The 27,388-nt window shown below is 43.1% G+C and overlaps 1 protein-coding gene across 6 annotated transcripts in view; it reads left to right on the top strand.

The window, feature by feature from the left end:
* The window catches only part of wdr3 (WD repeat domain 3), a 79,341-nt gene that overhangs the window by 51,502 nt on the left and 451 nt on the right, over positions 1-27,388 (top strand). For 5 of the 6 annotated variants that reach the window (XM_086006785.1, XM_086006784.1, XM_086006788.1 and 2 more), the window contains exons 13-26: positions 262-363; positions 1,717-1,802; positions 4,483-4,618; positions 6,299-6,355; positions 6,871-6,971; positions 11,296-11,407; positions 12,883-13,017; positions 14,894-14,944; positions 15,634-15,699; positions 15,810-15,902; positions 17,418-17,465; positions 22,035-22,078; positions 24,041-24,169; positions 25,560-25,653. In XM_086006785.1, coding sequence (XP_085862911.1) covers positions 262-363; positions 1,717-1,802; positions 4,483-4,618; positions 6,299-6,355; positions 6,871-6,971; positions 11,296-11,407; positions 12,883-13,017; positions 14,894-14,944; positions 15,634-15,699; positions 15,810-15,902; positions 17,418-17,465; positions 22,035-22,078; positions 24,041-24,169; positions 25,560-25,653 — 1,254 coding nt within the window. Of the gene's footprint in view, positions 1-261; positions 364-1,716; positions 1,803-4,482; positions 4,619-6,298; positions 6,356-6,870; positions 6,972-11,295; positions 11,408-12,882; positions 13,018-14,893; positions 14,945-15,633; positions 15,700-15,809; positions 15,903-17,417; positions 17,466-22,034; positions 22,079-24,040; positions 24,170-25,559; positions 25,654-25,854; positions 27,384-27,388 lie in introns of those variants that run through there. The other variant, XM_086006790.1, reaches the window with a different exon arrangement.

The following is a 27,388-nucleotide window of genomic DNA, read 5'->3' on the forward strand; positions in this document are numbered from 1 at the left end:
GGTCAACTTTCTGATTGTTGACGAGTTTGTCGGTGAAAGGGAGCGAGAAAATTTAGGTGTTTAACGTAACAAGAAAACTTACGACTCTTAAAATAAATGGTCTTAAATCATCAACAGATGTTTCTTCATGACAGAAAATAAAAGACAGCAAATAAGAGATGTTAATCTATATGGATTACAGCTCTGAATATTACCACACAGCTGAATTAGATTATATATAAAATGTAGTCATATTTACTGTCTCTGCTTTTTTCTCTGTAGTCTGGAAAGCTACAGCTCTTTGATTTAGCTTCAGGAAATTTGTTGGAGACATTTGATGCCCATGACAGAGCAGTGTGGTCCATTTCACTGGCACCAGACCAGGTAATCCATTCTGCAAGATTTTAGCTGTATAGTTTATTTTTAAATGAGATCTGAAAAATACCCTTGCATTACCCTTACTCAAACGTCCTTGTAATCCATACCATATAAGCTGTAATTACTCAGCCACAAAGACAGGATCTAGTAAATGTACCATTTAAAAATTAGCCTGTTGAAAATGAGGCCACTTTTTTTGTCAGCGGGTAAGGAAATATGTAGAAATGGAGTCTGGTTTATAAGTGCAGGGGTTATCTAAACCTTACATCAGAGGAGCTGTTCAGCCAATATATAATTTAATATATCAATGTGTAGTATTCTGGGTGGGGAGGGAGCACTAAAGCCTAGCTGCTACCTGAATAAACATTACATCTGTGGCAGATAGCTTTGAGGGTCTCAGCACCACAGCTACATGCCAAAACTCAGTGGTGTGCAAATGGCAGTAACAGCCTCAATCGATGTCCAAAGTCAAGTAACATGATGGCCTTAACTGTTCTGCCAGTAGTAGAGAAAACAGTCTTTGCAATGATTCCAACAATAGAATCTTAGAATTTTATTGCACAGAAGGAGGTTATTTGGCCCACCATGCCTGTGCTAGCTCTCTGAACGAGCTATCAACTTTGTCCCATGTGTAACAGCTACAAGATGCACTGCAGCAACTCGCCAAGGCTTCTTCGGCAGCACCTCCCAAACCCACGACCTCCACCACCTAGAAGGACAAGGGCAACAGGCACATGGGAACACCACCACCTCCAAGTTCCCCTTCAATCACACATTATCATGACTTGGAAATAATTTGCCGTTCCTCCATCGTCGCTGGGTCAAAATCCTGGAACTTCCTCCCTAACAGCACGGTGGGAGCACCCTCACCTCACAGACTGCAGCGGTTCAAGAAGGCAGCTCACCACCACCTTCTCAAGGGCATTTAGGGATGGACAATAAATGCTGACTTTGCCAGCAACTCCCACATCCCATGAATGAATAAATTTTAAAAACACCTCCCACTCCCCTGCCCTTTTTCTATAACCATTTAACTTTTTCTATTTCAAACAGCTTTCCAATAATACTGCAGCATCTTGGCAACTGATTTTTAATAAATTGCTTCTCCGAAGCATAAAGAAAATAAATTACGATGGTGAGGTATTGCATCTCATCTTCCCCCATCCCTCCCTGTAAATGAGAAATGTGCAATGGCATTCAATCGCAAAGTGGAAACAGTCATCATCTCTGGGTTAGATTGTAATTGAAACGTGAGATGAAAAAACAATGTTATACATTGAAGAACCCAATTCCTTCACAAATATTTTATAAATGTTCATTACACCGCTTTTACATTTTATTAATCGTTCTTTGTTCTAGCGTGGTTTTGTTACTGGAAGTGCTGACAAGACGGTGAAATTTTGGGAATTTGAGTTGGTGAAGGATGAAAATTCTACCCAGACAAGGTGAGGAATGTGGGGAAAAGTAAATCAAGCAGCAAATAAGGTTTAAAGCTGATTGGGCTCCCATTATAGCTAAGTGCGTTTATCCAGTTAGTAGCTAAACTACACAGTCCCAGAATGGCCCAGATCTGACCATCAGTCTGTGCTGAGTTAACTGGTCTCAACACTCCTCAACAAAATCAGCTAGGGTTTCCACTTGTGGTCGCTACTGTGGTAATACTGGACTAGACCGACACAAAGCATCATTATTGTTAGTTTATTTACGACCAAAAATGTGTGGTTGTTGATAATACATGGAAATGCACGTGCAGACATTGGGCGAAGACAGGATCGGCTCAACTGTGATGCCACTTGCAATCGGATAGCCTGTTAGCATTTACTCATCCCATGTAACAACAAAAATCTGCATTTATATAGTGCCTTTAACATAGAAAAAAAAACAGGGTACTTCACAGAGACATGTGGAAAAGTGGGTGCTGAGCCAAAGAGCGAGCCATTAGTAGAGGTGTCCAAAAGCTTGGTCAAAGAAGTGGGTTTTAAGGAGTGTCTTAAAGGAGGAAAGGAAAGTGGAGAGGAGGAGGGATTTTGAGAATTCCAGAGCGTAACTGAAAGCGCAACCTCCAGTGTTGAGGAAAAGGGAGGGGGTGGAATACAAGAGTTTGGAGTCCGAGAAATGGAGAGTTTGAGGGGGGGAAATTGTACAAGTGAAGGAGGTCACAGTGATAGGGAAGGCTTAGGCCATGGAGGAATTTAAACATAAGAATGAGAATTGTAAATTCTCATTGGGAGTCTGGGAGTTAATATACTTCAGAGAGGATAGGGATGATGAGTGAGCAGGATTTGATGTGAGACAGGATGTAGGCTGCAGAGCTTTGGATGAGCTGTAGTTTACGGAAGGTGAAGGATGAGAGGCTGGCCAAGAGAGCATTGGGGTGATCGAGTCTGAAAAAGCATGAATGGACTGATGGGAGTGAAAGGGGGAATATGGTGTCAAAACCAGCTCAGGGTGAGGCCTACTGGAGCTTGTTGTGGTCAAGTCAGATCTGATGACAGAAAGGTTTGACAATTGTGGAAAGTTTGCGGCCCTTGGACTTGAAGAAGCAAAGATGGGGGCTGTACCAAGGGGGACAGCTATAATGGGAGACAGTGAAAATTTTACTGGGGATGAGGGTGTCGAAGATGAAGTTGAGGGATTGACTGAACAAGTCACTGCTTACAGAGGTTTTATAGCAAATGACTGGCAGTTGGAAATTAAAGAATGTGTTTGTAAGTGACTTGGGGTAGAGTTTTTACCAGGTGTAGATGCTGCAGTAAGTGGGGTTGGAAGCGGTCAGGCAGATTTGGGTGGTGAGGAATACAAGTGGTCAGAGATGGCCGCGTCAGTGATCATGTCCACGGGAGTAGAGGGGCCTCGGGAGATGGCGAGGTTAAAGAAGTTGGTGTGAATCTAGGTAGGAGGGTTTATATGGAGGGAGAGCTTTAGGGAAGGTAAGACTGCAGTGAATTCGGAGGGGAGAGGGCAAAGGGAGGTCATGTAGAGATTGAAATCACAAAGGATGAGGAGTTGCTCAGCGCACAGGCTGAGGAGGAGGAAGATATCTTGCGGTGTGGCTTGGTGGGGGGAGGGGGGGGTTTTGTGGGTGGGGTGGAAGACAGTGAAGATGTTAGAGGCGAGTGGGCTGGAACAAGGTGAGGTGTTCGAAGAAGGAGAAGGTGCCAGGGGAGTAGGAGGAGAGACCAAAGTGTGACTTAGTGATAAGGACCACGCTGCCATCACAGCAGTGTGGTGGGAATGCTTCGATAATTCTGTATTGACATCCTGACTTCTGCTGTCATCCATCATAAAGTCATTGATGGCAAGGGCCTTTTTTGTGAGTGAGCAGCAAATCTGGAGGGAAATGCAAAGAGGAGCGATGCTTATTAATCCGTTGAGCGAGTCTGGGAAGGAGTGGTAGGTGGGGTAAGTGGGATGGGAAGGAGGTTGGTGAGTTGAGCCCCCAGTGCACATGCTGAGCGGGATCATCGGAAAGGATGGGGCCAGGAGTTACTGCTCTCAAGTAGGTAGTGACAGGTGCTCTGCTGAGTCCATCAGAAAATACCAAGAGCGGCACCGAGGATTGTTGTGTGTGCAAGGGGGCGGGTTTCAAGCCTGGGACAGCAGCAGGAGAAAACAGAAGCTAAAGACTAGTGCTAGGTTGGGGTAGGAATCGGGAGGAGTAAAGAACTCGAGAGGGGAGAGCTGAAAACTAGCAGGGCCAAGTGAGGGGAAACCGAGAAAAGAAAAGCCGAGAGGGTCCAAAAATATAGAACGAAGAGCCAACAGTCCACCCACATAACTAACTGTTTCTTCACTGATTCCAGGTTGTTCAACACCACTACCCTATCCTGAAGTTTATTTCATGTGTCGGTCGCAGTGTGTGAAGAACGTCCTGATGCCATTTGCTAAATTTTCCATTTGGTAGCTTGAACCTGTGCTTCCTTGCTCTAGTTTGAAGTAGTGTTCCAAATCTACTGTCTCTATCCCATTTACTATTTCAAATACTTCTTTCTCAACTGTCTCCTTTTGAGGCTGAATAGCCTGAGTTTTCCCAGTGTTTCCTCATATTCTAATTGATACATATATAATGTAACTACTTCTGGTCTGGCTGATCTTGACCTGTGCTCTGTTTTTCCCTAATTGTAGGCTGTCTTTGAATCATATTCGCACTCTGCAGCTGGATGAAGACATCCTGTCTGTGTGCTACAGCCCTAATCAGAGGCTGCTAGCAGTATCGCTACTCGATTGTACCATTAAAGTATTCTACACCGACACACTGAAGGTAAAAGATTGCTATAGGGACTCTCTAAAACCTTGTGAAATGCATTTGTAAAAGAAGTCCTCCCTGGCTAAACAATGTTTGTAACTTGTTCATCTGCTTCTCTAACACAATCAAATGTTTAAGATCAAGTAGCCATGATGGGGGCCGTATTTATTTCAAAAAGTACTTATAAGCAAAATGTTTGTTACACACGTGCGCCCCTCCATAGTATGATGCATGATACAGCACAGAAGGAGGCCATTTGGCCGGTCATGGTCGAGCTATCCAATTAGTCCCACTCCCCTGCTCTTTCCCCATAGCCCTTTTGAAAGTTACTATTGAATTTGCTTCCACAACTGTTTCCTCCAAAGAAAGATAAGCTAAGCCACTGATCTGAGATAGCATGGCCTGTTCTTAATTTTGTATTATTACACAAAGTTAAGTGGGTATAGCAGCCTATTAGTTATTGCACCAGATTAACAACCCAGGTTCAAATCCTGCCATGGCAAATTGGTCATTTCTAAGCTAACATAAAAATAAACTTGAAAGCTTCTGGTTTGTTGTAAAAATCCAACTGGTTCACTAATGTCCTTCAGGAAAGGAAGCCTGCCACCTTTATGCAATATCACCTAGAGTCCGAGCCCAACCTGACACTGGAACAAAGCAACGTGAGACTGCAGGAGGTAGTGTCACTCCACTTCACTTCAGAGCCAGTTTGGGCTTTGACACCTAATCCAGCAAAGCCAAACACACTTTGCACTGATGCTAAACCTGTAAGAAAGAAAAACTTGCATTTATATAGCGCCTTTCATGATCACCAGACATCTCAAAATGCTTTACAGCCAATTAAGTACTTTTGGAGTGTAGTCACTGTTGTAATGTGGGGAACGCGGCAGCCAATTTGCGCACAGCAAGCTCCCACAAACAGCAATGTGATAATGACCAGATAGTCTGTTTTTGTTATGTGATTTGAGGGATAAATATTGGCCAGGACACCGGGGATAATTCCCCTGCTCCCCTTCGAAATAGTGCCTTGGGATCTTTTACATCCACCTGAGAGAGCAGACGGGGCCTCGGTTTAACATCTCATCTGAAAGACAGCACCTCCGACAGTGCAGCACACCCTCAGCACTGCACTGGAATGGAATGTCAGCCTAGCTTTATGTGCACAAGTCCCTGGAGTGGGACTTGAACCCACAACCTTCTGACTCAGAGGCGACTGTGCTACCCACTGAGCCACAGCCGACACGTGTAAATGCACCCTAAATCTCTGCATCAATGGCAAATTTTGGAGTTATCTAATGCCTTTAAATCCTCTGAGGAACAGGCCAGTATTCCATCCTGTGGTTTGCTCCAAGTGATACTGTGAAAATACATGATGCAGATCAGATCATAAATAGCAGCACAATATGGGAAGATAAATGAAAATGTGTTGATTTTATGGTTGAAGAAAAATGAAAAATGTAATTTGTGTTGTTTTGGCAGTGGCTCCGAGATGCTGCAGAAACCAGGCAGTGTTGGTAAATGTGTGTAGATGTTTCCAGTTGCTTGGTGCAGGAAATTTTAAACTTATGTAAGCTGGCTTTTTTTTTAAAGGATCGTTTTTCACCACTAGTGTGAAAGGCCAATCAAAGCACATAATGTGATCAAAAAAGAAAATGGCCAGTTCTAATATTTCTTCTTTTTGTTTTATGTCTGCAGTTTTTCCTGTCTCTTTATGGACACAAGCTACCCGTGCTCTGCATGGATATCTCTTATGTAAGTTTGTTCACCTTCGTGCCATCTGTTCAGTATTAGTGTATGTTGCAGAATAAAAGAAGAACAAATTATTTCAAAACATTGGGGGCAATTTTGGCATTATTTATCTCATGTCATTTTGGAATATGGTTACTTCTAACTCCATAAATATGAAGGAATTGGATTTTTCATAAAGTCAAAGCAAGGTAAATGTGGGCTGCTTCTGCCATTGAAAATCGTAAAACAAAAAAAATTTGGCTAGCAAGCAGGATTGATATCTTGTACGTGGAACACCTTATCTGTAAGTACATATAGTAGTGGGCCTGACATTTATTTTGGGGGCAGATGTTATTGATCTGGCACGATGTATTTCTTGTCTTTCTGGTGAGAGGGATCTTCTTGGATTAGCTCAATGATTTGTGAGGATTGCCAAGCAACCTCTTTATCGATATGAACTTTTTCTGTTTCTAGATTCTCCTTTCTCTGATCTTTTCTGCTGCTTTGTTTTTACATCACTGTTCTTTCTATATTTGTAGGACAGCGCGCTGATAGCAACTGGTTCAGCTGACAGGAACGTGAAGATTTGGGGATTAGAATTCGGTGACTGTCACAAGTCTCTCTTTGCTCATGACGACAGGTACGTTTAAATTTTCCAACGGACGTAAGTGCACTGCTGCCAGTATCTCCTTCATGAGATCATAGGAGGAACAGCAGCTAATGGCCTCAAAACCAGTTGAGGCCTCATCCCAAAGACTGATTTTGGTAACCATTATTATTGTTGCTGCGTCTGATTGTCGTGGGAAATTGAGTCAAAGTCTCGTCTCAGCTTATTCATGTGATAATCAGTATAAAGACAACAATATCATGATTCATAACTTTAGATTAATTCCCAACACTGGTTACAATGGGGGCATTGTAGAAACATAGATAGAAGATAGGAGCAGGAGTAGGCCATTCGGCCCTTCGAGCCTGCTCCGCCATTCGATGAGATCATGGCTGATCATCCAAATTCAGTACCCCGTCCCTGCCTTCTCCCCATATCCCTTGATCCCTTTAGCCTTAAGAAATATATCCAACTCTTTCTTGAATATACTTAATGAACTGGCCTCCACCGCCCTCTGTGGCAGAGAATTCCACAGGTTCACCACTCTCTGGGTGAAGAAATTCCTCCTCATTTCAGTCCTAAATGGCTTACCCCTTATCCTTAGACTATGACCCCTGGTTCTGGACTCCCCGGCCATCAGAAACATCCTTCCTGCATCTAGTCTGTCCAGGCCTGACAGAATTTTATAGGTTTCGATGAGATCCCCTCTCAATCTTCTAAACTCCAGTGAGTATAAGCCCAATCGACACAATCTCTCCTCATACGTCATTCCTGCCATCCCAGGTATCAGCCTGGTGAATCTTCGCTGCACTCCTTCCATAGCAAGAACGTCCTTCCTCAGGTAAGGCGACCAAAACTGCACACAATACTCAAGGTGGGTCTCACCAAGGCCCTGTATAACTGCAGCAAGACATCCTTGTTCTTGCACTCGAACCCTCTTGCTACGAAGGCCAACATACCATTTGCCTTCTTAACCGCCTGCTGCACCTGCATGCTTACCTTCAGCGACTGGTGCACAAGAACACCCAGGTCTCTTTGTATTTCCCCTTCTCCCAATCTATTGCCATTCAAATAATAATCTGCCTTCCTGTTTTTGCCACCAAAGTGGATAACCTCACATTTATCCACATTATAGTGCATTTGCCATGTTTCTGCCCAATCACCCAACCTGTCCAAGTCGTACTGGAGTTTCACGACATCCTCCTCACAGCATACCCTCCCACCCAGCTTTGTGTCGTCTGCAAATTTGGAGATATTACATCCAATTCCCTCGTCCAGATCATTAATATATATTGTGAACAGCTGGGGTCCTAGGACCGATCCTTGCGGTACCCCACTAGTCACTGCCTGCCACTCGGAAAACGACCCGTTTATTCCAACTCTTTGCTTTCTGTCCGCCAGCCAGTTCTCTATCCAAGTCAATACCTTGCCCCCAATCCCATGTGCCTTAATTTTGCACGCTAATCTCTTATGCGGGACCTTATCGAAAGCCTTCTGAAAGTCCAAATACACCACATCCACTGGTTCTCCCTTATCTATTTTACCAGTTACATCCTCAAAAAATTCCAGTAGATTAATCAAGCATGATTTACCTTTTGTAAATCCATGTTGACTTTGTCCGATCCAGTCACTGCTTTCCAAGTGCTCTGCTATTACATCTTTTATAATGAACCTGCATTAGTCAGTGTTATTTGAATGGATATCATTTGTATCCCATGTTGTGGACATTGTGAAATGTGGTGCACAGCTTATTTGCAATAGAGGACTTAAGAATTGTGTTGGCATTACTCTTTTCAGGCTGAGCTTAGACGTACATTTGTTGGGCATCAGTTGGGGCTAGTCTATGTTAGTCTTGCTATTCTGTTTCTGATGTATATTTTTGTGGAGAAGTAAGTGGTGTTTGGTGAGGTGAAGAGGATGAAATGTTGGAAGTGATATCTGGAAAAAGTGATAGAGGCAAAATACCTCGGAAGTCTGAAACAGAAACAGAAATGCTGGAAATACTCAGCAGGTCAGGCAGCATCTGTGGAGAGAGAAACGGAATTAACGTTTCAGGTCGAAGGTCATCAACCTGAAACGTTAACGCTCTCTCTCCACAGATGCTGCCTGACCTGGAAAAAGTGAATTGTACGGTAAATATTCCAATGGGAATATTTACAATGTAGGAATTGTCAGATTCCTAATCAAAAGACTGAGATCGAGTCAGTCTGTTAACCAAACACGGCAAGTGCGACGCAATCCGTAGCATCCGATCTTGCGAGGGCTGCCTGTACCTGCTCGGTCAATTGGCTCAAAAACAACTCTCGAAAGAGGAAGCATTGCGGTTCGGAGCCAAGGAGTGTGAGCATCTGGCACATTAACTCCGATGGCTTGGAGTCGCCTAACCCGGGCAGCATAAGTAAACGGCATGTGCGTTCCGCCTTCGTGAGGCCGAAAACCTGAATTAACCGCGCTTTTAGCATTTCGTACTTGCCATCAACCGGGGGGTTTTCAAGCAGGTTGATGATCCTTGAAGCCGTGGAGCCGTCGAGTGCGGAGACCACGTAGAGGTAACGGGTCTGATCCGCCACGATGTTTCGAAGGTCAAATTGAGCTTCCGCTTGCACGAACCAGGAGGCCGCCTGTTGTTCCCAGAACTGAGGGAGCTTCAAAGCCACCGCGTTCGCTTCCATCATCTCGTTGCGCGTCGCTTCCTCCGCGAAGATCGTTCGCGAAAGTTCGGGGTCACCACTGTAGGAATTGTCAGATTCCTAATCAAAAGACTGAGATCGAGTCCGTCTGTTAACCAAACGAAGTTTAATACTGTTTTGCAGAAGTAACAATCAAACACAGGAGAACTAACAAACAGGTCTATGCTCAATGCTGGCTCCACGAGGACTGAGAGAGAGAGCTCCTCTCTCTGACGTCATCACGTTTCCCGCCATTGGGAACGTCACGTGACCCACGTGGTGACGTCATCGCGTTTGGTCTTAACCCTCTAGGGACCGCGCTATTTACATGTAGTAAAACGAATACAGGTACAGATTAATTCTGTTACAGATAATTATGTACGTCGATATAAGAGTCCCTTGGTGGCTCTGCCACAACAAAACATTTTGTAAAAGAATATCTTTTAAATTTGAATACTGGGAAATGTATAATAAAAGCATCAAAAGAAATACATGATAGTAAAGGATAACTGAGGATGAAAGTCCTGAATAGGATACAATGAAAGAACTGTTTGGAATGTTTCAAATGGTTATAATTACTGGAACTGTAAAATTTTAGAGTTCTACTTGAAGTTGTTTAAACTTTCAGTGTGAATGAACATTTAAATGGTTTCAGTTGCTTTAACTTTTAAATGGTTACAACTTTAATTTTCCGTATAAAGAACAGCTGAAGTAGTTACAAGTTCACAATGGGAACAGAGAGTTATAGATGTAATGGAGGTGATTTTGCAGTGGAGTTTGGGGGGGGGGAGTAAAGGCAGAATAATCAGCCTATTGTGAACACATTGAATGATTATGTTACTTGAATTTTAAAATTTCAGTTTGAAGGAGTGTATTGAAATACAACTGGAACATATTAAATTATAAATTGATCTACATTTAATATGCAATGAACACATTGAATATTTAGAACTAGAATGCATTTAATATCCAGCTGGAATGTACTTAACATACAACTGGAACCCATTTAATAATGGAATCGCATTTAATATGCATATGGGGCACATTCATTTTACAAATGGAATGTACTTATGAAAAACTGGTACGCATTTAATAACCGAGATGCATTTAACAGGAATATGTTTTAATTGATCACTTCCTTCAGTATGAAGGAACACAGTTAATATACACATGGAAGTTTCAGCATACTGGAATGTATTTAATGCTGAAGCAGTTTTCCTCAGGCATACTGGGGGCTGGAGTGGGATCAGGCAGCAGAAAGGACCCTGGGAGGCAGAGCAGGACACTAGGGCTAGAAGAAGAAGGGATGGTGAGAACAAAAAAATAATAAGTAATGCAATGTAGGTTAAAAAATATAGCAAAATATGCACAGTGTTTTTTAAACAAAAAGGACATAGAAAATATCTAATCCAGAGCAGTAAGATGGCTTCCTTGTACATTTTATGGAATTTATCCCCTGAACCTGATTGGATTGTGCCAAGCATGTGGTATTCTCTGTTGTGTAGTCAGCATAGATTAAACACAGCACTTGCAGAACTCTGCAGTCATATGTACAATTTTAGTATTGCACATACAAAAAAATGAATAAATATAAGTAAATTCTAGATAAATGCTGAGGAAAAGACAGTTTCTTAGCAAAACCAGTGACCCAAATACTGATATTTTTTACCTGGCCTGTTTCCCTACAGCGTCATGCATTTGAAGTTTGTAGCAAAAACTCACCTCTTCTTTACTGCTGGGAAAGACCGGAAGATCAAACAGTGGGATGCTGACAAGTTTGAGCATATTCAGACACTGGAAGTGAGTATAACTTCAGCTAAAGGAACGTCGGCCTCTGCAAGCCGTCAGGAGTGTGGTCTTAAGGTGGAAGTTAGTAACTTGTTTTTCCATCTGTAAGTGGCGGTGGTGCTCTTTGGAAAACCTTTTCTGTATATTTGTTCTAATAATTACAAAGTCTATCATCACCATTTAAATAACTGTACAGCAAGAAAAGGAATTCTTGCTTTGAATTCACACTCAAAACTAGTTACCAAGTAGCAAAATAGTTCATGGGTTGGTGCTGCAGAGTAAAACACTTCAAAATCTACATATTTTAATAATTTTTCTACATTCATTTTCTATCATTGATCAAATTCCTGTTTTCCTGTTAAATTGATTGCACCCATCAGATATGCAGCATTGTTGTTCACTTTTTTTGTTCAGTGACTCCACTTGCCTGGATGAGTGCAGCTCCAACAACACTCGAGAAGCTTGACACCATCCAGGACAAAGCCCGCTTGATTGTCACCCCATCCACCACCTTAAACATTCACTCCCTCCACCACCAGCACATGGCTGCAGTGTGTACCATCTACAAGATGCACTGCAGCAACTCGCCAAGGCTTCTTCGGCAGCACCTCCCAAACCCACGACCTCTTCCACCTCGAAGGACAAGGGTAGCAGGCGCATGGGAACACCATCACCTCCAAGTTCCCCTCCAAGTCACTATCCTGACTTGGAAATATATCGCTGTTCCTTCATCGTCGCTGGGTCAAAATCCTGGAACTCCCTCCCTAACAGCACTGCGGGAGTACCTTCACCACACGGACTGCAGAGGTTCAAGAAGGTGGCTCACCACCACCTTCTGAAGGGGAATTAGGGATGGGCAATAAATGCTGGCCTTGCTAGCAACGTTTTTTAAAATTAACTTTGTTTTAAATGAGGGGCGGGGTTAGCGCAACAGTTCATCACTTCATAGCGGAACGATACGGGTTTGTCAACAAGGATATTTGCCAGTCTTGGCTTCTTGTCATGAAGAGGTACAAGGTGGAGGTCAGGTGCTTTCCACAGGGACAAAGGGAAATTCAGAGGGACAACTACCATGGGCCTCTTACACTAGTTGTTTGCAGATCAGCATCAGCACAGGCTTGGGAGAGTGAAGAGAGGAAGATAGGAAAAGTTTAAAAACTTCAAAAATTTGCAAAAGGAAAATAACTTAATATCTGCGATTTACTAGATTGTGAATGAATCAGTCAGGCAGAATATTTTGTGGAAGTGGAGTGGCTCAGCTTAAGGGGAAGGGAAAGGATAGAACCAGCAAGAGTTATCCCAGCATCATTATTGTAAATATAGATTGGTATGTCCACATAAATTAGTTTCTGTATTACAGCATCTTTAGATGTGTATACTCCTGGTAATTGTTTACAATTTGTGACTGTTTTCAGGTTCTTTATCGATTTGTAAAGCCTGCCTGATCAGGTCTGGTTATTATGTGGGTTTTTTTGTTCTCCACACAGGGACATCACGGGGAGGTCTGGTGTCTGGCTATCAGCTCTAATGGCGATCACATAGTTTCTTCCTCTCACGATAAATCTCTACGACTGTGGGAGCGAACAAGAGAGCCAATCGTCCTGGAGGAAGAGAGAGAAATGGTAATGTGTCTTTAATTGTTGTTGGAGGGAGAAGCAAGCTATTGAGATTTAGTTAAAATAGGCCTGTGAAGGAGCAGAGCACGAGGGTACATGTATATTCTCAGGCTAGCAAATTCCCAAGGAAGATTGGAAGGTTTAGTGGAGAAACCATTGGCCATTCACTTCTGGAAGATGGGTTCAAATATAGCCAGGCTGATGGGATGGAAGTATCCTTTGTCTGTTGGCTGTGAGCCTATGCTATTGGGGAACTGGGTTGAGACTTCTCAAATTCAGTTCAGCCATGTTTCAACGCAGTTCCTTTTGGGAATAGGTTCATAAAACAACAACAACTTGCATTTATACAGTGCCATTAACTTAGTAAAATGTCCCAAGGTGCTTCACAAGAGCAATATCAAACAAAACTTGATACCGAGCCACACGGAGATATTAGGACAGGTGACCAAAAACTTGGTTAAAGAGGTAGGGTTTAAGGAGTGTCTTAAAAGAGGAGAGTGGTAGAGAGACAGAGCGGTTTAGGGAGAGAATTCCAGAGCTTAGGGCCTAGGCAGCTGAAGACACTGCCGCCAATAATGGAGCGATTAAAAACGAATGTGCAAGAGGTCAGAATTAGAGGTGTGCAGAGGTCTTGGAAGGTAACAAAGGCATGGATGAGAGTTTCAGCAGCAGATGAGCTGAGGTATGGGCGATGTTATGGAGGTGGAAGTGAGCACTCTTGGCGATGGAGCGGAAATGGGGTCAGAAGCTTATCTCAGGGTCAAGTAGGTTAACCAAGGTTGCGAACAGTCTGGTTCAGCCTCAGACAGGGCTGGAGTCAGTGGCTAGGGAACGGAGTTTGTGGTGGGGACCAAAGACAATGGCTTCGGTCTGTCCAATGTTTAGTTGGAGAAAATTTCTGTTAATCCAATACAGAATGTCGGACAAGCAGTGTGACAAATCTGAGGCAGTGGAGGGGGTTGAGAGAGGTGGTAGTGAGGCAGAGCTGGGTGACCTCAGTGTACATGTGGAACCTAATGTTGTGTTTTGATGATGTCGCCAAGGGGTAGCATGTAGATGAGAAATAGGTGGGAGCCAAGGATAAATCATTGGGGGACTCCAGAGGTAATGGTGCGGGAGCGGGAAGAGAAGCCATTGCGGATGACTCTCTGGCTATGACTGGATGGATAGAACTGGAACCAGGTCCTACCCAGCATAAATTCTGCCCCTTAGAGAGGGTTCAGGGCTTATGGTGCTGGATTAGCAAATTAGAAGTTGAGAGTTCAAATCCCACCTTGGCAAGTTGTGAAATTGAGTTCAATAAATGTGGTAATTTATGAGCTGGCACCAAGAAGCCATGAAAGTTGCCAGATTGTTGTAAAAACCCAACTGGTTCACTAATGTCCTTGATGAACGAGAAACTGCCACCCCTCGTCAGTCTGGCCTACATGGGACTCCAGACACACACTATGTGGTTGACTCAATGCCCTCAAGTGATCCCTAGTGGTAGTCCCTGGTGTAATGGTAGAAAGACCCTGAGGTTTACTGATAGAGGGAGTGGGCTTTGTAGTAGCCTACTCGCCCTCCATTTTGCCCCCACCCCTGCTAAAGGCTTTGGGCTTGGAGATTTCTGTCCATTGGGCTACTTGCAGGAAACTGGGCTGGGATGCTGGCAGGATTGGGACAGTGGCCGAAGTCCCACCCAACCCTGTAGGGGTCAGAAGAGGGAGATCCAGTCTTAAGTGTACTGCAATAACTATTCTAAAGTTTGAGGCAGACCCTTCAAAATTTCCCTGCAAGTTATAGGGAGAATTAAGCTGCCAGTTGTGTATTTAAGAGCATGTTATTTGTTTAGAATTTTTGCATTGTGTGAATTAACTATTGATGAACTCTTTTCCCATAGCAAAGGGAAGCTGAATTCGAAGAGAGTGTGGCAAAAGAAGATAAACCAGTGGTGAGTGCCTCACTAACAGAGCAGCCTCATAATGTGCCTTTTATAATGTTCCATTGGAAATCACAGCCAGTTGCATAGTCAGAGTTGAGGACAAACCTGTAAGCTTCACCCATCTATAATCTATTAAAATCTTCTGTCTCTGTACCCTGGTCCAGTTATCCCCCGCTCAGTAACCCTACTTCACCTGAAGACTATATGCAACATCGTGGGAGAGCGACCAGTACTTCATAATTAATTTGAACAGTTTTTAAAAGTATATCTTATTATGAAGTATCTATTCTTTACGATACTCCATTGGAAGTCTTGCTAACAACCTTGAACATAATGATACCAATATAGGCGGGCTTCGATGGATGTTCGTGCTTCTTACTGGATTTGATCCTTGGAAGTGGCTGCACTGATTGTTTACAGAACTAGCTGATCGTGTTAGCTGCTGAATTCAAGTGGGAGATGTTTATATTGCTCCTCTGTAACCCTATGTGTAATGAGTAGAATTGCAGAATTAGATCTAAAGTGTCTACGAAAACAGTTTCTCTTGCTGGAAGATTCATGTCATATCACCATTTTTCCATCTGTTATCTATTTATCTGACTGTGAGGTCTGGATAGTTATTATAGGACCTGTCCGTCTAACGTTTATGAAACAATACTACAAAGGAGTTTTCACTGAAATTACTTTTCACTTTACAGGTTCCTGGAGAGAAGGAAGGGGAAGCAGGCTTAGCTGGGAGGAAGACTATAGAAACTGTTAAAGCTGTAAGTGTGTAGAACCAATAATGTATGACTAAATTGACAGAATACTCTTGTATGTTTTAAAATGAGCACCGTGGGCCCCACTGTTCTCAGTTGTTGAATGTTCTTGACAGGCTGAGCGTATCATGGAAGCAATTGAACTGTACAGGGAAGAGACCAAGAAACTGGAGGAGCACAGACAAGCTTGTAAACTTGCAGGCAAAAAGGTTGGGCATTTTCATATTGTGATTACATAGTTCCTTGTACTGTATAGCCATCTAGCACAACTATTTGCTAAAGCAATGTAATATGAATGCTAACCAGCTCAGTGATTAGCAGTTCTGGAATATACTCCGAGTCACTAAGACCGTCACCGCCGTGTTTATCAGCGTTTCCCCAAACAACTTGGCCTGACAGCCAATCATCTGATTGGACAGATTAGATTTGTATATCCTATCAACCAGTCAGAACCAAAAATTCAGTTCTATGATTGGATAGCTTGAATCTAAGCGGAAGTTCCCCCTATTGCCATGTAATGGTGTTATAGGATTAAGCAGATCTTCCATCTCATCCTTAATTTTGAACAAAAACTGGCATTTTTTTAACAAAGCTACACTTGTCTTTAGTTTTGGGAAATGAAGTGGCGCAAATAAGTGTTGTGAGTAGGAGAACCATTAGGAAATAGTGACCAGAACATGGTTATGTTCAATGTAAGAATATAAAAGGATAATGAAGAGCTAAAGATAAGGGTGATGGACTGGAAAAAGGTAAACTTCAGTGAGGTAAAGGGGGAGCTGGCCCACATTAACTGGGCAGAAATGTTAGCAAACAGGTCAACAGATCAGCAGTGGGAAATCTTCAAATACGAAATGGATAGAGTACAAAATAAATATATTTTCTCCGCTTTTGTGTGGCTCTCTGCTATGCCTTTTCACCCTCTTAACTATTTACACGTTCTTTTGTTCCCTCAGTTTCTTTTCATCACCTCACTGATCTTTTAGATCATCTAACCATTTTCTATTAAGGAGGCCATTCAGACCATTAACTACTTCTATGTGATTGGTTTATCTGTTACTTCTTCACCTCCCGCTTTAGCTCTTTTTTTTCCCCCAATCTCACTGCAATGCTTACTTTTCGTACAGTTTTCCTGAAGAAGAATGTACACCCAAAATGTTTGCATTATTTTGTTTTCCTCTTTGCAGATTTGCCTGACCTGTTTATCAGACCTGTTTACTTCCAGCATTTTGCTGTTTTTATTTTGGATTTCTAGTATTTGCATTGTTTTTCTTAGTGAATCATTGGATGTTTTTGTACATCCAATGTTGTAAAAGTGATAGTGTCTTCATTTTCAAGAAATAGATTATATAGTTACAGGTTTTTCCCTAGAGTAGCTTCTGGTGAAGCTTGTTAATGGAAACAAGTATAATACAGGACAAAATGAGCGATGCTTAAATCAGAGATAGGGAATTAAAAAAATACTGCCAATGCTAGAAATCAGAAACAAAAACAGAAAATGCTGGAAACACTCAGCAGGTCAGGCAGCATCTGCAAAGAAAAAAATTAACATTTCAGATATAGCCTTTCATCAGAACTTTGTCAGAGAATGGGGTATGATGATCTCATTGCATTATATAATGTAATATCCTCAGTTTAACAGCCTTACCGGTCTCACTCTGGCATTTGATCAGCTTGTTGGCGTTGGCTATTTGGAAGGTAATTTATATGATCTTTATCCTTCCCAGTTGCCACCACCTACTAACCCGATACTGGCCGCATATGGAAACATCTCTGTAAGTAGTTCTAATTCTTCCCGGTTGTTTACCATTTTTGTTCCAGTTTGTAAACGCTATGCGATTTAACAGTCTACATCATAGATTTGAGTTATTTTGTAGACTTAATCCTCATGCAAGATCAAGATATAGTCCACAACGGGAACGGTAGCATATTGGTTAAGTTACTGGGCTAGTAATCCAGAGGCCTCGACTAATAATCCAGAGACGTGAGTTCAAATCCCACCACGGCAGCTGTTGAATTTAAATTCAGTTAATTAAATAAATCTGGAATAAAAAGCTAGTATCAGTAATGGTGACCATGAAACTATCGGTTTGTCGTAAAAACCCATCTGGTTCACTAATGTCCTTTAGGGAAGGAAATCTGCCGTCCTTACCTGGTCTGGCCTAGATGTGACTCCAGACCCACAGCAATGTGGTAACCTGCAACCATAATAAGAATAAAACCGGACGGACCACCCAGCATACAACTCGGTGCCAGCTTTGGCCACGACAATGGCCCAGTCGACCCTGCAAAGTCCCCCTCTGGGGATTTGTGCGAAAGTTGGGAGAGCTGTCCCACAGACATACTAACAGAATCATACCTTTCTGCCAATGTCCCAGACTCCTCCATCACAATCCCTGGGTATGTCCTGTCCCACCGGAAGGACAGACCAACCAGGGGTGGTGGCACAGTGGTATACGGGAGGGAGCGGCGCTGGGAGTCCTCAACATTGACTCCGGACCTCATGAAGTCGCAAGGCATCAGGTCAAGCGTGGGCAAGGAAACCTCCTGCAGATTACCATCTACCAACCTCCCTCAGCTGATGAATCAGTCTTCCGCCATGTTGAACACCACTTGGAAGAAGCACTGAGAGTAACAAGGGCGCAGAATGGAGTCTGGGTGGGGGACTTCAATGTCCATCACCAAGAGTGGCTTGGTAGCACCACTACTGACCGAGCTGGCCAAGTCCTGAAGGACATAGCTGCCAGACTGGGTCTGTGACAGGTGGTGAGAAAACCAACCCGAGGGGAAAACCTACTTGACCTCCTCCTCACCAATCTATCTGTCGCAGATGCATCTGTCCATGACAGTATTGGTAGCAGTGACCACCACATAGTCCTTGTGGAGACAAAGTCTCGTCTTCACATTAAGGACACCCTCCATCGTGTTGTGTGGCACTACCACCGTGCTAAATGGGATAAATTCAGAACAGATCTAGCATCCATGAGGGGCTGTGGGCCATCAGCACTAGCAAAATTGTATTCCTCCACAATCTGTAACCTCATGGCCCGGCATATCCTTCACTCTTCCATTACCATCAAGCCAGGTGACCAACCCTGGTTGAATGAGGAGTGCAGAAGAGCATGCCAGGAGCAGCACCAGGCGTACCTAAAAATGAGGTGCCAATCTGGGGAAGCTGCAACACAGGACTACATGCATGCTAAACAATGGAAGCAACATGCTATAGACAGAGCTAAGCGATTTCACAACCAACGGATCAGATCAAAGCTCTGCCGTCCTGCCACATCCAGTCGTGAATGGTGGTGGACAATTAAACAATTAATGGGCAGAGGAGGCTCCATGAACATCCCCATCCTCCATGATGGTGGAGCCCAACACGTGAGTGCAAAAGACAAGGCTGAAGCATTTGCAACCATCTTCAGCCAGAAGTGCCGAGTGGATGATCCATCACGGCCTACTCCTGAGGTCTCCGCCATCACAGAAGCCAGTCTTCAGCAAATTCGATTCACTCCACGTGATATCAAGAAATGACTGAGTGCACTGGATACAGCAAAGGCTATGGGCCCCGACAATATCCGGCTGTCGTGATAAAGGCTTGTGCTCCAGAACTAGCCGCGCCTCTAGCCAAGCTGTTCCAGTACAGCTACAACACTGGCATCTACCCGACAATGTGGAAAACTACCCAGGTATGTCCTGCCCACAAAAAGCAGGACAAATGCAATCCGGCCAATTACCGCCCCATCACTCTACTCTCAATCATCAGCAAAGTGATGGAAGGTGTCGTCGACGGTGCTATCAAACGGCACTTACTCGCCAAAAACCTCCTCACCAATGCTCAGTTTGGGTTCCGCCAGGACCACTTGGCTCCAGAGCTCATTACAGCCTTGGTCCAAACATAGACAAAAGAGCTGAATTCCAGAGGTGAGAGTGACTGCCCTTGACATCAAGGCAGCATTTTGATCGAGTGTGTCATCAAGGAGCCCTAGTAAAACTGAAGTCAATGGGAATCGGGAAAGACTCTCCATTGGCTGGAGTTATACCTAGCACAAAGGAAGATAGTTGTGGTTGTTCGAGGCCAATCATCTCAGCCCCAGGACATCGCTGCAGTAGTTCCTCAGGGCAGTGCCCTAGGCCCAACCATCTTCAGCTGCTTCATCAATGACCTTCCCTCCATTATAAGGTCAGAAGTGGGGATGTTCGCTGATGACCACACAGTGTTCAGTTTCATTCGCGACTCCTCAGATAATGAAGCAGTCTGTGCCCGCATGCAGCAAGACCTGGCTGACATTCAGGCTTGGGCTGATAAGTGGCAAGTAACATTCGCACCACAGAAGTGCTAGGCAATAACTATCTCCACCAAGAGAGTGTCTAACCACTGCCCCATGACATTCAATGGCATTACCATTGCCGAATCCCCTAACATCAACATTCTGGGGGTTGCCATTGACCACAAACTTAACTAAACCAGCCACATAAATACTGTGGCTACAAGAGCAGGTCAGAGGCTGGGTATTCTGTGGCGAGTGTCTCACCTCCTGACTCCCCAAAGCCTTTCCACCATCTACAAGGCACAAATCAGGAGTGTGATGGAATACACTCCACTTGCCTGGATGAGTGCAGCTCCAAAAGCTCGACACCATCCAGGACAAAGTAGCCCGCTTGATTGGCACCCCATCCACCACCTTAAACATTCACTCCCTCCACCACCAGCGCACCGTGGCTGCAGTGTGTACCATCTACAAGATGCACTGCATCAACTCGCCAAGGCTTCTTCGACAGCACCTCCCAAACCCGCGACCTCTTCCACCTAGAAGGATAAGGGCAGCAGGTGCATGGGAACACCATCACCTCCAAGTTCCCCTCCAAGTCACACACACCATCCTGACTTGGAAATATATCGCTGTTCCTTCATAGTTGCTGGGTCAAAATCCTAGAACTCCCTCCCTACATAACATAAGAAACAGGAGCAGGAGTAGGCCAATCGGCCCCTCGAGCCTGCTCCGCCATTCAATAAGATCATGGCTGATCCAATCTTGGCCTCAACACCACTTTCCCGCTCTCTTCCCCATACCCCTTGACTCCCTTGTAGTTCAAATGTCTGTCAATCTCCGCCTCCACAGCTCTCCGGGTACAGAATTCCAAAGATTCACGAACCCCTGAGAGAAGACATTCTTCCTCATCCCCCTAACGGCACTGTGGGAGTACCGTCACTACACGGACTGCAGTGGTTCAAGAAGGCGGCTCACCACCACCTTCTCGAGGGCAGTTAGGGATGGACAATAATAAAAAAATTAAAGACCTTCCGATTTTGGGGCAAATGGCACCTTCAGTAGGGCAGGATACCCCCTGGCTTTCCGGCATATCTGAGGCGAACAGAGATGGAGATGTGCTCAAGGACGCACTCCATCGTGTCCCTGTGTGCCCCTATTTCAGAAGGCAGGGGTCTGCTGCAGCAGGAGGAAGAAGCAGCACAGTCTGAGGACAATTTTCTCCCCACGTTTTTCATGATGCTGCTGGAACCTGTGCATGATTGTGCTCTGAGGCCCCTTGCCAATTATTCCTCCGAGCCCTGTGCTGTGACCATTGAACGTTGCATACTGGGGTCTAACAGGCAGCCCCTACGTCCAGCAGTCAAACTGGGCAAGTGACAGAAATCGCTGCAGAGGCCACGTTTTCCTCATTGGCATGTCATTTGCACGGCCATGTGTGGGCATGCACATTTTGTACCACTGGGCCCACCCTGTGAAAAAAGTGGGCGGAAGGTAGAGCACACATCCTTGAGCCCATTACCAGCCCGTCCCAGCCCATATCTGTTATAATCTGGCGGATGGGGCTGGAAAAGCTAGGCTAGTAACTCAACACTCTTAGCACCGACTGCAATCTCTCTTAAAAGATAGGTGCTTGTGACGCCTTATAGTTAACGTTTTGTTACTTTTTAAAAGTATTATTACATTCATTTTTATGTTGTCTTTGGAGGAGTATTACATCAAGGTTCTGCTACAACCGGTTAAAATACATAGCTCCAGTTACCCTATTTTTTAGTAAAGGACATTTCCTTTAATTTGTGTATTTGGAAGCAGTGCTACTCTACTATAATAATTTGTTTCAAGTGTAGTAGTTATTTAGGCCTGAAAGGAAATTGTCAGGTCCAAACTATTTTATTATTTATGTTGTTTCTAGCAATGGGAAAAGTAATTTTAAAGCAATTTAAACTATTCATGAAAGAAAAATGGCAATTGAATCACAGAATGCTTAAAGCAAGTAGAATTCAGCTGCTGTGATATTTAATCATTTTATGTGTTGGCTGGTTTTGGTGTTTAAGTAATTTATTACATTTTTCTCAGCCCTCCCGCTATGTCTTGGATGTTATTCGAAAAGTCAAATCAAGGTGAGTAGCAATTTAATCTGGACATTCACATCAAACTTGTAGCAAATTAAACCCACAAACTTCTGAATCAGATGCACTTTTGCCTCTGAGTCAGAAGGTTGTGGGTTCAAGCCCCACGGCAGAGATGTAAGCATATAATCCAGGCTGACACTCCAGTGCAGTACTGAGGGAGTGCTGCATTGTCAGAGGTGTGCTGTCCTTTGGATGAGACATTACTCTGAAGGCCTTTCTTCCCTCTCAGGTGAACATATAAGATCCTATGGTACTTTTCGAAGAACAGGGAAGTTGTCCTGGGGTCCTGGCCAATATTTATCCTTCAACCAACATCACAAAAATTATTACCTGGTCATTTCTCTCTGGCTCTGATACGCTTTAGAATATCCTGAGTTCACGAAAAGCCCTATATAATTGCAAGTTCATTCTTTAATTTAGTCACAATAGTATATAGCTATTACTGTCACTGCTTTCATAACCCAAAACTGCAGAAAAACTAACGTCCATTGAGTTATTTCGGCTTGTCTCCAAACCCAGTACAACAGTTGTAGTTGTGTTCCAGTTTGCACCACATGTATATTTTTTAGTTGACCCAATTCTATTGTCCTATGAAAAGTTTGTAGTGCATACAATTGTCGTAATATACATTTTTTTTGGTGGTGATGGAGGGCATCAAATCAGCATGTTGTGCTGGCTTTGTTTGTTCTGTTCTTGATCAGCCAAATTCCGAGTCCTTCTAGTCCAAATGCAACACAATGGCAGGAGACACCTCAACTCCACTCTCTATATCCCCAGATGGTTCTGCATCTCTGTTGGCTTAGCAACAGGATTGAACTACTGTGACATCTTCAGCTTGCTACCATAGAGTGAATTAATGGCCCGGATTTTGCTGTATTAATAACAGCGAGGCTGTCTGTGCTCGCTGTTATTCCACGGTAAAACTGACAGCAACTTCTGGCGTCCGCACATGCACAGTTAAATGCAGAAATCAGGAAGTTGCTGTCGGTGATACCCTGCTCCTCCACAGGCTGCGCTGTTGCCATCTTCGCCGACAAAATCTGCACAGAAATCACTAATGGTGTGAACTTAGGGTAATTACCCACTCGTCTCGCACTAAAGACGGATGAAAAGGTTAGAGTGAGTGCAATCAGGAGAAAGTTTGTAATGGCGTAATAAGTGATAATTACTGCTGAACAACCTCTCTGGTGCTGAAAAAATAATTTTATAAGTGTGGAGTCTCATTCCCTCAGAAGAAAATTAATGTTGCAGATTTTTAAAAAAATTAAAATTAAATTTTTTTTTTCTTTCTCTTTTATGTCTCTCCCTTCATCCCATGTGTATGTCCCAATCTTTTATTTTGCTTCCTGTACAGTGATTTAAATGTAATTTATATTTCCTGTTTTTTACTTCCTGCTTTGCAGTTTGCATGTCTCAGTGAGGATTTTTCAACCTGATTGGTTGAAGAGCCTCCCTGTTGCTTTCTCTCCTCACAAGACACCACAGATACCTTGTAGAGGGCTCCGCACTGGAACAGACGCCCGATTACTAGAAATCTCTGCTGACAAGCCCAGGATAGGTCTCTAGGCCACTCTACTTGAGGTGAACGACAAAAGCCGTTCCTTCTCCGCTCACAGCAAAATCCAGGCCATTATTCATTGTAGACTTGCACTTGTAAAACTGCTACTGGACTGGGAGATTTGTTGGTTTATTTTATTGAGCATTTAGTTAACCCATATATGATAAATATAGTCCACTTTAATCCTTTTCTTAATCCCAGAGAATTATCACATACATTCTGGTATCACGGCAATAACAGTGTTTGTAAATATTCACCAGTGGTTTGAACTGGTGGAGGTTGAATAGTCATAAAATTAAGGGAAATATAGGAAACAAATTTTGAACTGTGCACACTTGCAATTTAAAATGTGTACATTTTTTGCTCATTTGTTTGTCTTGGATCTTTTCTAGTGAGATGGAGGAATCGCTGCTTGTCCTACCATTTTCCTACACTCCTGACCTGCTCACTTTATTTAATGAATACATTCAACTTTCTCTAGAGGTTGAACTCATTTGCCGCTGCCTTTTCTTCTTGCTCAGGTAGGTATTCAGACAAAATCATTTTGATCCCCTTCCCCTGCCCCGCTACCACCAGAAAAGTTAACCACCTTATTCCTTTAGGTTCTTTATTTTAGGAGGAAAAGGGGGAATGGGTTGGCTTGAATAGCTTTTTTTGTTGAATTGTCTTTCGATGAGTCATTGCTGGTGCAAGCAATTTTCTTCTCCCAGCGAGAGTTTACACAAAGTTCAATCCAATCTTTAACCTATGGTCTGGCCAACAGATGGAAAATCACATCCAGTATGGGCATACAAGTTCAAATAAAAGATGGAGAACACTGTCCTTTTATTTCTGGAACTAGATTTGAATTTAGTGGAGATGGCTGAGGTGAAAAGATCTCTTTATCTATAATGTTTGTAAATGAAGTACGCACAGTATAGCTCATAGTGAGTGTGAATCCTGCCCATAACTTTTCAGTGATTAGCAGGGGTACAAAGATGGGAGATGTACAATGTGGGGAAAAACTGATACTAGTCAGTAGAGATACTGTTTTGAGGTTGGAGTTAAGGCACAGTTAGGCTAAAGTAACTTTATTCTTCGACAGTTGTGTCAACAGTTCCCCACAGGAAGTTCATAATCTCAGCCATGCCATCCAGGAGAGGTAGAGAGTGGAGGCTGTCTGCTTCCCCATAGAGAAGGAGGGAAACAAAATCAGAATAAGTCAATTTGGGCCACTCCTATCATTGGCAGGTACCTGTGTTGTGGAGTATTTTAAACCAACACTTGACACAAGGTTTTTGATCGATAGACAAGTTGTCTTTATTGCACCGGTAGGGAAACAGTCTGCTCTGTCTTAGCCAGACCTTTCCAAATTGCCACAGCAAACACTACACTCTTATACATTACAATACACATGGCCATCTCATGCACAATTCATTCCGGCCACCTGATTGGATCCCGGCCCACATGCATCTTCACTGATTGGTTGCCTATGCCGCGTTACATTAAAGTACTGCCTTTATTATCGGCCGTTATCCCCCAAGCTGTTGTTGCACCTAAGACCTTTGTTTATGCCAGATGGGGTACTCATTGTCCTCCTTTCCTGCCTCTCTAGGCCTCTCTCATTGCTTTACTTTCCTGCCAGAACAGAACTTACATCCTCTTAGGCCTCTTATGGTTTCCACATCCGACTATCAACTGCCAATTCAGCAACTTAGAAAAAAGCTTACTACTGCAAAGTATGGTCTTTATTACACCATTCAGTGAAACTGCCAGCGATGTCAGTTTAACTCTTTCCGCACTGCACCTGGTAGCAGGTTGGCTGTCCTTTTGGTACTAAATTTTAAAACTGAGTATAAAAATAAAACTGGACACCAACAGTACAAAACGTAATCAACTGGTTGTATAATTCTACTATTTTTTTTCCATCAGAATTCATTTTGGACAGATCACAAGTAATCAGATGCTCCTTACAGTTATTGACAGTTTGAGAAAAAACACAGTAGGAAAGATCAATGAAATAAAGGTACGGTTGCTGTTCTTCTGTAGCTAACCAATAGTTAATGAACATAAATATAGTAAATTCCAAGGTAAATGAGTAACAACGAACCTGTTGACAACTAAGAAGTCCCAAAAAAAACCTAAGTTCTACAATGAGCATACTAATTTCATGCAGGAACAAAATTATAATGGGATGTTTTAACATAAACCTTTTTTTTTTAATCAGGAAGCCATGCAGAAAATTCATAAAGCAAGCAATGTTAAACAATAGCATTTTCTATTCATGAGGAACTATGAACAATCTGTTGTGCTGGCGAATGCCGTAAGGAAGTTTCATTGTGCTCCTGGAAGGATTTGTTTCACTTGGTGATTCTGCCAAGTTTGAAACTGTTACAAATAAATAATCTTAATACATTTTTAACAAAGCTGTTTAAATATTTTAACCAAGTATTTATCAAAAAAAATAAAAAATTCTAGAAAAGCGTGACAATGTTGTGAACAATGGCCCGGAATTTGCGGTCCTGATGATGGCGAACTGGCGGTGTTCGCTGTCATTTTGCCTTTGAAGCTGACCACAACTTCTGGATTTAGCGCATGCACTGCCCAATGTGGAAATCCTGAAGTTGCGGACTGTCATTCACTGCTCCTCCACATGCTGTGCAGTGGACCTCGCACAGTTTGTTCATCTTTATTTCAGGTTTACCTTTTCCCCATGTGAGAGCCCCAATCTTTGTATTGCTCTCTGTAACATTTTTTTTAAAGTTAGAATCAAAGGAGTTTACTCTCTTCCTGGTTCACTGTCTGTGAGAATTCTGCATTTTGATGGGCTGCTTAGACAGTTTGTTGATGTCACAGCAGCTCTTTGCTAGGAATCCCCATTAACTTGTGTTGATTTCAGTTACGCATCGGATAAGCTGAACTTCTCGCCACAGAGATCGTGAGATCTTTGCGCAAAGCTTACTTTGCTTCGCCGCTGACCGCAAATTACGGGTCATTGTTTAAAAAAATCCCCAATAAAGTATTATTGTTATGTTTTGGACCGTGAAAGGGGCATCTTAATCATTCACATACTAGGCTAGCATTTTGTGGATATTTTTATTAATAGTAATTTATTCAGTAGAGGGGAAACAAAAAGCGCATCACTTCCGAGGCATTTACTGCAGAAGTAGTCCGTGCTCAGTCTGGCAAAACCTAAGTATTGTTTAAAATCAAGTAAGGCAACTAACAAGGGAGAGATGAAGCACAATGCAAAAAATAATGCATTACAGGAAACAGACCAAGCAGCTGCAGGCAGATATCAGACACTTGGGTTAGATCACCCAGGACTGACCAATGGAGCAAGATCCAGAAAACAGTGTGAATAATTGGGTCAATAATCAGTAAACTATGTATAGTTTAATAAATATATATTTGATTACAAAGCTATGGTTTTCTCTCCCTTTCATGTGTGCACACGCATAGAATAAAGTTACTCTGACTTTGTAGCGGGGTATCTTAAAACTAATATTTCACTTATGGTGTAAGGGTAGTTTGTTACCTCACACCTTTTGGGTTGCAGGTTCAATCACACGTAATATTTCACTGAGCCTGTCGCATATATCGTGTGTTTAGCGCATGCTGTTGGGGTGCAAGGCGTCGAGGGGATTGGAAATTCATCACTAGTGCCACTTGTTAATCAGATTGAAAATGGCATGGCTATCTTATAAATACATTTGAAATCTTCACTTCACTGTTTTTCCATTTCTGTTTCTGTTCTTCTG

The sequence above is a fragment of the Somniosus microcephalus genome, chromosome 14 (genome assembly GCF_052327205.1).
Source record: "Somniosus microcephalus isolate GS21.2 chromosome 14, FLI_Smic_1.0, whole genome shotgun sequence".
Classification (NCBI taxonomy): Eukaryota; Metazoa; Chordata; class Chondrichthyes; order Squaliformes; family Somniosidae; genus Somniosus; species Somniosus microcephalus.